The sequence below is a fragment of the Anthonomus grandis genome, chromosome 6, assembly GCF_022605725.1.
Source record: "Anthonomus grandis grandis chromosome 6, icAntGran1.3, whole genome shotgun sequence".
NCBI lineage: Eukaryota > Metazoa > Arthropoda > Insecta > Coleoptera > Curculionidae > Anthonomus > Anthonomus grandis.
In genome coordinates, this window is record NC_065551.1 from 11,990,260 (window position 1) to 12,003,576 (window position 13,317).

Genomic DNA, 13,317 nt, shown 5'->3' on the forward strand with positions numbered 1-13,317 from the left:
GGCCTTTTATTTGCATAAAATAATAAATGTGTATTTCTTTCTCTTTTTTTATGTACTTATGTTGAGTTTGCAAATAAAAAATATTTATTATTATTATTATTATTAAGAATGGGTCTATCGCCTTTACAATAGTGTTGTTGGATGGGCCTATCACCTTTAATAGTTGGGAGGAGAGCAGATGTTGGTACTAAATATAGAGATGGGGTTTTCATGGGTAAGTTATTATAATAATATATCATAATATGTATAAATTTAAAAAAAAAACAATAATAAAGGACATTGAATGTGGTAGCCAAAATCCCCTAATAATATACCTACCAAATAAAAATAAATCTCAACTCTCAAAAAAAGGAAATATATAAAATTTGAAGACAAACCAATACATTTTACCCTTTTATGTCAAAAAGTAAATCTTTAATGCCTTAATCCACAGAATAAATGGGCCTAAGTAATTTGTACCACCTACTCTCTCATCACTTATTATAAACATCCCACGTCGCTAAAAACTAAACTTATTAAATAAAAATTTTTGGTTAAACTGATTTTACGTACTTAAATCTTACAGTTAAATTAAATATTATCTTGCCATCAACTATCCTGAATTTTTAGCTTTATAAAACTAAACCCAAAAAACCCGAAAAAATTTTAAATACAAACAAGGCCGGACCTGTGCAACTTTTCACGCTTAAGTGGCCGGAACTGAGGTCAGATGTCTAACAAAATAGTACGTGGGCGTCGGAAGTCAAATTTTATGAACCAAATGTATAAATTTAAAAAATATGTTTAAAACATTTATTTATTTAATGGATTCATTAAATATCGCTTAGAATCTTACTTTATGACTGTTTCCATGTAAAAGTTTGCGATTTAAACATGCATGCCAATTGCCATGTGACAATACAGGCAACACCGGTACACGGACTATTCGCGGCACATCAAAGATTCTAAAAGATCCCTGAATTGAACTTTACATATTTCAACTACAACTCTTTAACGGAGCGGCCTTAAGCTTCACTTTTTGGTAATAATCGAAAGACAAATAGGATGGAATTGCTTGTGATACATCTTTTAAAAGAGCCATTAATTTTCTTTAAAATTTATTTGTGTTTTCTTATTAGGTATTTAAAATATCTACTATTGGCTTCTCAATAATAGTTCAACCACTGATCAAAGTATTTTACAAAATTTCAGGTGTCATTCGTTGCTACTCCTTGGCAATGAGGCTATGTAAATTTAGCACTTTTCACAATTCATCTCACAAAACGTTTAAAAAAATCGATTTTTCTTCAGCCTTAGGTTGACATAAGATTCTCCAATCTTATTAATTATCCCTACTCCTAATTTTTATGGAAAAAACACATTGTTTGCAAGTGACACCACAGTACTCTGACATGACCCCAACATTGGTTTTCTGCACTTGATCAGGGCGCTCATTTTCAAGACTGTAAATCACTGTTAGTCAAACTTACAAGCCTTATGCACCCTTGATATTATTACTATTGGCTCTCGTAATTTTACCCTTAGCACCAAAGTCTAACACAGAGTTTTTTGGAATAGTCATTATCAATCAACTCAAGGATTTTTTAAACATTTTTTGCGTATACTAATGGTCTCGCATGATCATCGAACAAAAATATAATTTGAATCAAACTTTACAGGTAACTTGAAACTTCGTTTGATCCTGGAATTGTAGTCCGACGCCTCGTCTCAAGAAATCATATTTTAAGTAAAAGGGAAGCTGAAAAATGGAGATACGTACTTAGACCTTGTCGAGAATGCCGTTAACCCAGCATTGATTGAAATTATGGAAAACGACCAACGCTACTATGAAGAAAATGCGATATTTCAGCAAGACGGGGCTCCTCCCCATTATGCTTTATGCCACCCAATCTGAATCGTTAGATTTACGAAACCGCATCATTCATGAATGCCAACAAATCACACCCGATATTCTTCACAATGTCCGGGAACATTTTAAACAGTTACTGTACTATTGTATGGAGATAAACGGTGGACATTTTCAACATTTTATGAGATAATGCATAAGTACTAATCAATAAAATTAAATTAGATTTCTCTGAAACCCGCAGCTCAAATTTAAAAAAAAAGCGCTATTGTAAAGAAAATTTAATGCCCTTTGAAAAGATGTACGACAACACACCTTGTCCCATTTAAAAAATAAGGGTGAGTGTCGCTCCTGCTAAGGGGTTGAAGTTGTGGGGTTCAAAATTTAAAATCGTTTTTCTAAAATCAAAAATCGATGGGTGCAAGCGTTTTTGTTTTGTAAATCAAGAACCTCTAAAAACTACCGCTAAAAGTATTAAACAATGGTATTGTTTCAAAATCTTTGAAAGCTGTCATACTGCGAAAAGTCAAGTTAGCAATTTCCAGCTTGGCAGCTGTAACTAGAATAAAAAGGCCTTCAAATAAGCTATCACTTAACCCCCACTCCTATTTAAGATTTTGAGGGTGGTTGCAACCCCCGCCAAGGGATTGATATTAAGGGGTTGAAAGTATTTTAAAAAATTGTCTCCCTAAAATAAAAAATCGACGGGTCCGAGGATTTTTCTAAAAAGGGCCCGAAACCTTGCTGGACTGTTTTCGATGGGAACTACACCCTATGTAGTTCTCTTTGCTGATGCATTTTGTTGGTACAGCTGTCGTCTTTTGTGTACTTCTGTGTTTACACGGTTTTGCTTTAATATTGGAATAGTTTTCTTGATTGTATTAATATTGTGGTTCTTCCGTTCTTTTTGTTTTATTCTTAGGCTCATAATTCTTTCGTATTCGAGTTCCTGCCTCATACGAAATATTTTCAAAAGCCTTCAGTTTTACAGGCATGATGACCGCGTGTTAATGCATGAGCTTGTTTGCAGTATACACAGGTGTAGTTTTTACTTCTGCATGTGTTCTCTGTATACCTGTATCTCAGGTAGTTGAAGACAGGTGCTACATAGATATTGACTTCATTAATTCATTCAGTTTGACTGCTTTTGGAATGCCTCTTATGACTCCTTTGCTGGTGACTAAGCTAGTAGGAATAAATGATTTGAGGTTATGTTTAGTAAGGAACTCTTTATTGTCTATGAAATCGTTTGCGATTTTTACAGAAAAAAATATCTAACCTTAATTTACATTTTCGGGTTATTTTATTGATTCCTTATTGGACCTTAGGTTTTTTTAGCTCTCTGCCTAATCTAAATGGGTGGATATTTTGTTCATTATTGCCTCACTTGAGTTGCTTTCGATTTATGCTAAGAATAGATCTGTGTTTCCATAGGTTCATTTTTAATAACTAGTCTATGGCTGTAGATGCTACTAGAGCCTTCTTCATGTCTGGAACCCAGGCAATTAAAAAATTAGCCAATTATGTTGGTGATTAGAGGCAGTGGTAAAGGGAAATTGAAAAATGGCAGTTACCAAAGTAGTAGGAGGAATGTTAAAAGCGTAGCATATGCCGCAATTTGCGTCGGGGATATTTATGTAATGTTAAATAAAACCATGAGGTGGTGTTGCCAACATTATGCGTCTTTGTCCTTGCATTTTTTTGTCACAAGTAGGTGCGCAGCATCAAAAATGAAATATATAAGCGATTCCAAGCGGTCTATCGGTAATTACCGTTGCTAAATGGTATTAACCAAACACGTCCAAGCGGTTATAGTTATAACCGTGTTGAGATACGTGACGTCACCAGTTAGCCCTTTATACGTCATCAATTTGGAAAAAGTCATGACGTCACCGTATAAGGCGCTTTAAGCGTCGATATGTCAGAAGGAAAGATATACAAACAAAAGTAAACAATAAATTGATGTTTTCAATATTTTTTTGAGTTGAAAAACATTACATTCTTTAGTTTATTCCTCTGTGTTATAAAGTTTATTTGCCTTGAAAAGCTTATTGAGAATGAGAAATTTGGGGTAATTATTAATTACTGCGATTATTGTTTTTCCCTTAGTAAAAGTAGTACTAAAAGTTAATTAATTAAAGAAAGTAGGTAAAAGATATATTTTGTGAAATTTCGGTTTAAAAATCAGTGACTAATTTTCCCAGGTATTTATTGCAATTGTTTATGCATTTTGAAAAATAGTCGGAATGAGGCAAACTAATTTGAATCTCGTTAGGATCTAGATCCGACCTTAAAAAATTTATGGATATGAGGTTGGATTTAACTTCAAAATGTTTTGAAAACTGATACAAATGTTTTCATGGTTTAATTCTGTTTTCAAACAAATTCAATACCAACGAAAACGTAGTAACAGTTTAGACTCTGACAGCTGTTAGACATGACGTCATTCGAGCGAAAAAATATTATGACGTAACGCTTAAGACATCGTAAGGCAACCGAGTAAGGCGCTTAATCGCTAAAATATGGCTTAATTACCTACGTCCGGAGCTGTTTTATAAACGTCAAATGTCAAAGATATTGAAATAAGTGCGGGAAAAAGTAAAAACAACAACAAATTATTTCCTTGTTAAAGATGACACAAAATTTATTAGGGCTAATAAGTTTTCTTTTTTGATATTTTGTTTAAGAACTAATTACATATAACATTACTGGCGTCTGGGGTATTATTTACAAACAAACAAAATGATGACAGCGACAGCTGACAAGTTACGATGTTACTTCAACCAAACACGTCCAAGCGGACACGATTGGTTATGTTATAAAGGGACTGTTCAAGGTCAACGGAATCAAGTCAGGAATCGGTTTTAATAAATCCATACTTGCTGACATTTTATAAGACTGGCAACATGGGTAATTGCCGGTGAAATTCAGATTTTTTTCTAATTTATTTAATTTCCAGAATTGTTCTGCATGTATTCAAAAACCGTGGTCAAAACAGGGATTTTCTTGTGTGCATTACCTCACAACTTATATTATTAATATTTATATTTGACACCAATATACTAATATTATATTAACCATTATCACTTTTTATTAACTTAAGGTCAACAATAAAAATCTTAAATTTTATTGCACATTTTACTAGCTAATAAGAATCTTAATTATGTAATTATTAAAATTATTTTTCCTTCTTGTGTGGTTTTAGTTTCATCTCACTCCCACCCACAACCCATCCTTTACCTGTTTCCCTCTATAGGAATTTCATGGAGCACGTGGGTGGTCGCACATTTCTCTTTCTTTCTATAGTATTTCTCTATGCAGCTATTGCTCTCTTACATTTTCTGCCATGTTTTGTAAACACTGAAAAGTTTGTGCTTTCAAGATGTGATTCGAGCTACGACAAACTGGAATTATCTTGTCTTTGTCCGAGTTATCAAAGAAAGATTAAGAAAAAAGTCTGAGTGTTGTAGATAGGTGCAGTTTGAGGTGAAAATAATAGCCAACAAAACTCAAATTGCATATTGTGAAGTGATTTCTTGAGTGTTTCTTTTGTTTGTTTAAGTTTTCTTTGAAATTTTCTTATTTTTAAATATGCAGGAATAAAAAGGATTGAGTTGTTAGTTACGCCGAAACTTTTGACACAATAAAAGCTCCCAAACTGTCTCCAAGCTCAATCATGAAGCTATTAACTACTTTAAAATCGTTTTTATACTATATTATTTTATTGCTATTACAATCAGCTGCTTGTGAAGAACATTATAAAAAAATATCTGTTCAAATTTATTCAGATGATGTATCAAATAATAATAATAGTCTATCAATATTAAACCAGCTTACAGATACACCCTACATCCGCCATAAAGAACCTTATAAACCAAAAGGGGAAAGGTATTTAGACAATTCCCTGTTTGATATAAATCCAAAATACTGTAGAAGAAATGCCAGTTGTGAAACTCTGCAATATGGGAATTGTATGGGAGCCAAACTGCCTTATCACACTACAACATTGGACCTTACTGATTTAAACAGTCAGGCCATGGTACAGGAAAAACTTCAAATGTATGAGCAGTATTTACGTTACATACCAAAATGCTGGGCAGTTATACAACCATTTTTGTGTGCTTTATATATGCCAAAATGTGATAATGGTACTGTTGACCTACCTTCACGGGAAATGTGCAAAATTACATTGCAGCCATGCAAGATCATTTATAACAGTACAGTATTCCCTGAGTTTTTTAACTGTGAAGATGAAAGGTTATTTCCATCAAAATGTAGGAATGAAATACATGATATGAAGTTTAATATTACAGGATATTGCATGGATCCTTTGACAAAAACTGATAAGCCAGATTGGTGGTTTAAAGGTAGGAAATAATTATGTGCTTTCTTTAATTATTTTAGAGTTACATTATTTGACAAAATGATCTAAAAGTTTTAGATAAGTGTTTGTTCCACATTAGTTGTTTTTGGTTTCACATACATTTTTATCATCTTGGACAAGTGCTTTTTATAACATCAATAGATACAGGGCCGAGCCTAGGGTATTTGCCGCCCGGGTGCAAGAGCTAATTTTGCCACCCCTGCAGTGATTTTTATAAAAGTGTTTTAAAAAATGCTCTTACCAAAAAAAATCATATTGAATTAAATTCCAAACACACATATATTAATCAATATATCAGTATTATCTATACAAAAAATATACATAAAAGCATATATTATTTACTTATATAAGTATTTCTATATTAAGTAATTTCTATATAATGTAATTACATCGATATAAACACCTAAAGAAAATATATTTTACTTACATACTAATTTAAAGAAATTAAAAAAAAGTAATTAGAACTCTGGTTTAAATGCTAACATTTACTTTTCTTGCCTTTTTATATGCAAATTCCCTAATTAGGTCGGTAACATCTAGATTAGAAACAATGTCTTCCTCAATACTTATTATTGATAAATTTGATAGTCTTGATTGGCTCATTGTGGATCTTAAGTAGTTTTTTATTAATTTTAGTTTGGAAAATGAGTGTTCCCTATGAGCTACAGTGACTGGCATTGTTAAAAATATTCTTACGAATAAATTTGGAAATATGCCTTTCAAATCCTTAGCAACCAGATATATTAATATTTCTTTGGCCGAGAAAATATTTCTATCATTAATGTAAATTGATAATATGTCGATTTCATTATAGAGGGCCAATCCATTTATGTCCATATTTTTTGTTTCAGGGTCAGTTAATTTAGCTTCTAAATTCTTACAATAGGTCATTATTTCGGGTTTGGAAAATGCTTTCAAATTGTTTAAAAAACCAAATAATTCAATATGTTTTTGTAAATTGTGAAATCTCTCATCCAATTTTGAGGTTGAAATATCGAGAATATTAAAAAAAAAATTACTTTAAAATTTATTTCTGGAGATTGGATTGGCTCAACCTTGTGTTCATCATCAAAAAACGTTTTTTTTTCCTTGGTCTTATTAAGTGAATGGCTGGAAAGGAAATTTCGGCGTCTACTTCTTCCGCAATTTTCTTAGATTCATTTATCATGTCTAAAAACCCGTTTTCCGATCTCATTTGTGTCAAAAATAATTTGATTTCTTTTAGCCTCTGTACAGCTTCTGGTCAAATAACATTAGACTTTTGCAGTGTTTTGCTTACTATATTAATTTTTTCCAAAATGTTGTACCAAATAACTAACAAACAAATAAATTTAATTGATTTTATTTTATTTATTAGGGACATTGCAATATTCTTTGTTTCATTATCTCTGCTTTCATCATTAAAAACCGTAAACAGAGCATCATATACTTTTTCTAACTCAAATCTAAGAGTTTTTATTGCCTCAATATGGCTTTCCCAGCGGGTATCCGATAAGGGCTTTAGTGTTAGCCTGGGCAGCTCTTTTAAGAGAGCATTCCATCTGTAAGTTGAGGCCAAAAAAAAGACATATATTTCCTGAATAGTGCTAAAAAGTTAGTTACTTCTAGAGAGCTTTTTGCTGCATCATTAACTACTAAATTTAAACTATGGGCGGCACAGGGTACAAAAAAGGCTCTAGGATTTATATTTAAAATTTTTATTTGTAGGCCATTGTGCTTGCCTTTCATGTCTGCTCCGTTGTAATAGCCCTGACCTCTCATATTGGCAATATCAATATCCAGTTCTTTTAAATAATTTAGTAAAAAATCTGTTAACCCTTGACCAGTAGTGTTTGTAACTTTACAAAATCCTAAAAAATGTTCTCGAATTTCTATACTTTTAGAACAATCATCAATAAAAACGAATCTAACAATAATGGTAATTTGTTCTTGGTGACTAACGTCAGGTGTACAGTCAAGAATAATTGAGAAATATTTGCATAATTTTGAACATTCAACAATACACTTTTTTACTTTTTCTCCTATTAAAAAAATCAATTCATTTTGTGTTTTATCTCCCAAATAATGCGGCATTTTGTTCCCATCTTTTTCGACTCTATCAATATGTTCAGCCATTACAGAATCAAATTTTACAATCGTCTCAATTAGTTTCAGAAAATTACCGTTACCCTTATCAAATAGTTTTTGACTATAACCCCTAAAAGTTAAATTTTGTCCAGCTAAAAACTGGATAACAGATATTATTCTCTCTAAAATCGAAGTCCATTTTTTTTTCCATTTGAAATAAATTTTGATTGATAGAGTCCACAGTTAAACCTTTTTCTATTGATTTTTTTTATTTCAAGCCATTTCCTAACACTTTCAAAATGCCCCTTACTGGTTTCGTTTCTTTCTAAAGTCCGAGATAAACGTCGCCAGTCACTATAGCCATTCCCCTCATTAAAACTATTATCAGAAACTTTAAATAATTTACAAGGAAAACAGTACACTGAATCTTTAGATTTTGAGTAAATAAGCCAGGTTCTAGGAACTTTTTTATTGTTAGTTAATTTCTTTTTCAAAGTAAGCAGCGCTAAAACATCTATTTAAATTATTAATAGGATAATTAATATTTTTAATTTGGACAGGTCCTATTCCTAAAATCAATAATCTAATATTATCCGTTAATATTTTGGGCCAATATGCTTGATCTTTAAATCGTTCTTCATTTACCTGAATAGCTTCAATGTTCTCAGTTTGCGTATTTGCTGGCGTATTCATCGAGTGATCATCTTGTTTCAGTTAATCTCCTGATGGTTGTTGATCTCCATCATTTGGTTGTTCTACATCGGCATCGGCTTCAGTTGACGTCAAAGGTTGAACATTCGTCCTTTGACTTGTTGAAGGTTGAGGTTGTGCCGGTTGTGGGTTCATTGATGACGCAAAAAACTTTTTTAACGAACCTGCTAACCGCCTGTCATCTTCCTCCTTTTCTAACTTCCTTTTTCGGTATTGGGAACCAGAAAGCCTCTTTCGACCATCAGTCACCTAAATCAACAAATATTTTTTTTAGAATTGGCACAAAAATCAGACATTACTTTTTTCAATGAAAAATTGCATGAAGTTCTAAATATTTGGAAGATATTAATAAAATATTTTAAACTTATTACCGTTAACAACACAAACACAATTTTTATATAAAATGTATTAAAAATAAACACTTTTTCAAGCTCGCTTTAAAACTCGCAAATTAAAATAAATTAAAAACAAAAGGGTGGAAATTTCTAAACATTACACCCCCGCTTATTTCTGCAGTTCCAAAATACATATTATTTATTACCCAAAAGTATTGAAATTCCGCAAGAAATAAATTTCGATGAATTATTGGTGGTACTTTACGCGGCTCTTTTAATTACGCCGCCCTTATAACATCATCAGCGCCGCCCTGGCTGAACCCACCATAATTGCGGTGCTATTGTTTTTATTACCTGGTCCTGGTACCTATTTATTTATCTATATAGATTATTATTATTATAGCAACGATTCGGGGAACAATGCTCGGTTTCAGTAAACATTGTATTCTGTTGGCGCTTTAATTATAAGTTTTAAATTTTATAAATTTTTGTTATTCATAATTTTTTTTTCATTACTTGGCGCTTTTTTATTTTATTTTTCGGATATTTTGCCGCCCCAAATGAGCGGCGCACCCCTTGCACCCCCGACACGGCTCGGCCCTGAATAGATAAATCTAAAAAAATCTAGAAAATATCAGGATGCAGTATGCACACATCAGTCTTCAGTCAGTGCAATCCCAAATATGTTTAGTAAATTTGTTACTATATGAATTTCTTTTAATTATCTTAAATACATTATCATTCTTCAACAATATGAATTTATCAAATGCTTAAATAAAATTGGTTAAAATGAAATTAAGGAAAGTGGTGAATGTTAATAGTATCAGCCTTGATTACATAAACGTCTTTTTGCAGATGATATCAAAAAGTACAGGAAAATTCTAAAATGATCTAATATGATTATAAATAAATAATAAATGTATAAATATTCTATAGCCACTATTTGTCATATCTTAAACTGTGATAAACTCAAACCTTATAATGTAAATCACATGATATTAGACAGACAGTCAATGAAAGACCCAACCTCGGAATATTCTTTGAGTCTAAATTAGAAGATTATATCTTTTTCTTAAAGAGTTTAAAATAATTGTTAAATGTTTATTAAACTGTAACTTGTAAATGTGGTTTTATTTAGTAATGTAATCTATGAACTAAAAAAAATGGGAAAAATTAGGCAAGGTTCATTATTGTTCAGTTTATCAATTCTTCAATATTACAATTATTACCAACCATTTAAATAGAAAAGAACAGAAAGCTTAGAATACAGTTAGTTTTAAAACTTATGACTCCTGTTGCTTAAAAAATAGTCAATTCTAAAATAAATGCATCTTAAAAGTGCAACAAAGAAGTAGATTGAAATGTTTTATAAAATGGACATATCTTTACAAAATAAATGTGAAAAAAAAATATATCAAATAAAGATCTATAGTACAACATCTAAAAACATCCTTAAAAAGAAAAAGGTTTTGCTTAAGGATTAAAAACAAATCATTAAAAACATGGATCTCAAAAAAAGTCATTCAAATCAAAAATTCTTACCAAGAAACAAGTAAAAAAATTAAACTGGAAAAAGAGTAAAAATTGTTTTTTTATGGAAATACCCAAATTTTAAAAAATTATCACACTTGCCGATAATTTGTAATCTTAACTTAAAAGTTTAGCAATTGTACATATTTAAAATGTGAAATTAATATTCTGTGCTGACTGTGCTAAAACTTGACTTGACCATCTTTGTGTTAGATACAACTTTTTTTACATGATATTAAGAATAGTTTAAAAAATACAAATAATTCACTTTAATGTAATTTACTTTAACATCCTTTTTTTTTCAGATATTGAAGGATGTGGTCTGCATTGTAAAGACACTAAATATACAGAAAATGAGCATTACCAAATTCATAAATTGATTACATATTGTGTACTACTTTGCATTATCTTAAATATCTTTACAGTAACAACTTTCTTAATTGATTGGAAGACTGCAAATAGATATCCAGCCAAAGGAATATTTTATGTTAATATCTGTTTTGCTATTTCTTATGGAGGCTATTTGATGCAGTTTTTAGGTAAATTAGGTTTATTTATCATTTTTATGAATTTATTTATTTGTTAATTAAAAATGATATTTGTATGCTTTTCATGACTTGAATAATAATATTTTAGGTTATGACACCAGAGAAGATATTGTATGCAAAAAAGATGGTACTTTAAGAAAATCAGAACCAAGTGCCACAGAAAACTTATCCTGTGTCATTGTTTTTTTTATGGTTTATTATTTTTTAATAGCTGGGCTGGTTTGGTTTATGATTTTTAGCTATGCTTGGTACATGAGTTCTTTGCAAGCTCTTGGTAAGAAAAGCAAAGTTATACAGATACAAATAAGACACATCCTAATAATATTTTAGGTAAAATTCAGGATAGGGTTGATAAGAAACATGCCTATTTCCATTTAGCAGCTTGGAGTTTACCTTTAATGCTAACCATTACAACAATGGCTATAGGGGAAATAGATGGAGATTACATAACAGGCATCTGCTTTGTTGGCTTTGCTAATATGGCTGCTAGAGCTGGATTATTCTTAGCTCCTTTAGTTGCCACCATGTTAGTTTCTATTTATATTATTGTCAGGGGTAAATCACTTTACTACCAAAAGTACTTCATATTAAATGTTTGCACATATTTTTCTAGGTTTGATGCTTTTAATAAAAGTGAAAATAGAAAGCCGGGAGGTAATTTCTCAGCATTCAGCCCGGAAAATACAGTCAAATATTGTTAGAATGACTGTTTTCACCATTTTTATGGTGGTGTTCTGTATAGTTACCATTGGTTACCATATTTATGTAGCATCAAATAATGACTTGTGGGTCCTAAGTTTGGAGAAATATATTTTGTAAGATTTTTTTATAAAATCCCTTTTCTTAATTGAATTAAGGCTCAAATATTGAAACATTAGATAGCATTGGATATTTTTAAATTCTACTCTACTAACAAATTATTTGACAAAAATTGTAGATTGGTAGCTAACTCCAATTAACATTTAATGCATGAGTTTTGGGATTTTAGGTTTTATCTGGTGGATTCTATACAGTATGTTCGCACTTCTAGCATGCTATAAATTGAACTTAAGGTATGTCCAAAATATTTAATATAGTCTTAACTGTAGCATACTAACATTGATTTTTATTATATACCACAAGAACTATAAATTTAACCGACCGACATGCTATCCAACATAATTGAAGTATTGTAAAACTAAGATAAAAATGTAGATGTTTATTTCTATTTTTAAGTTTTGATATTACATGTGTTTGTGTGTTCATTAATTCTACCTTGAATCAACTTAATTTTTATTAAAATGGATTAATTTTATAAGTATGAATTTCTGATTCGTTAAAAATTACTGCAAAGTAATAACTTTTGAACTTTTAACGTATTTTTATCTTATGCCTTTATTTATTTCTATACAAATTCTCTGGAAATGGCAATGTAATGCTTAATTCACTGTGGTCCAATTCCAACAATAAATGAATGGTAAATCGCAAAATGAAATTCAAATTGGAGGACAATATTTTAACATCAGCTCAGATCTTCAGATGTAAAACCCTAAAATTTTTAATTAAATAATTTTCTTTTCTCAAAATGGCAGCATCTAATTAGTTTATTTCATAATGAAAACAGTAGTTATAAATTCTCTGTGAAATCTGTTAATTATCTCACATACAGTATTTAACCAACAGTTTTTTCTTTAGGTGTAAACTTACAAGTTTCAGCACAGACTACTCTCATTGCAAGCAAACCGAACGACCTAGCGTTGCAATGCTACAATTGCAACTATTAGCAGTTTTTGGTAAAGGAATAGCGATGGCATCCTGGGTTTGGTGTGATGCCACCCTACATGCATGGGGAAGATACATCAGAAAGTAAGGACTGCTATCTATATTTTACTTACTACTTAGGGATGAAATTATTGA

The 13,317-nt window shown here is 31.0% G+C and overlaps 1 protein-coding gene across 2 annotated transcripts in view; it reads left to right on the plus strand.

The window, feature by feature from the left end:
* Positions 1-5,160: 5,160 nt before the first annotated feature.
* The window catches only part of LOC126737092 (protein smoothened), a 51,051-nt gene continuing 42,894 nt past the window's right edge, over positions 5,161-13,317 (plus strand). The window contains exons 1-7 of one of the 2 annotated variants that reach the window (XM_050441806.1): positions 6,028-6,103; positions 6,160-6,213; positions 11,179-11,412; positions 11,510-11,695; positions 11,752-11,976; positions 12,035-12,236; positions 13,096-13,266. In XM_050441806.1, the coding sequence (XP_050297763.1) occupies positions 6,097-6,103; positions 6,160-6,213; positions 11,179-11,412; positions 11,510-11,695; positions 11,752-11,976; positions 12,035-12,236; positions 13,096-13,266 (1,079 nt within the window). In that variant the 5' untranslated portion in view covers positions 6,028-6,096. Of the gene's footprint in view, positions 6,214-11,178; positions 11,413-11,509; positions 11,696-11,751; positions 11,977-12,034; positions 12,237-13,095; positions 13,267-13,317 lie in introns of both variants that reach the window. The other variant, XM_050441805.1, reaches the window with a different exon arrangement.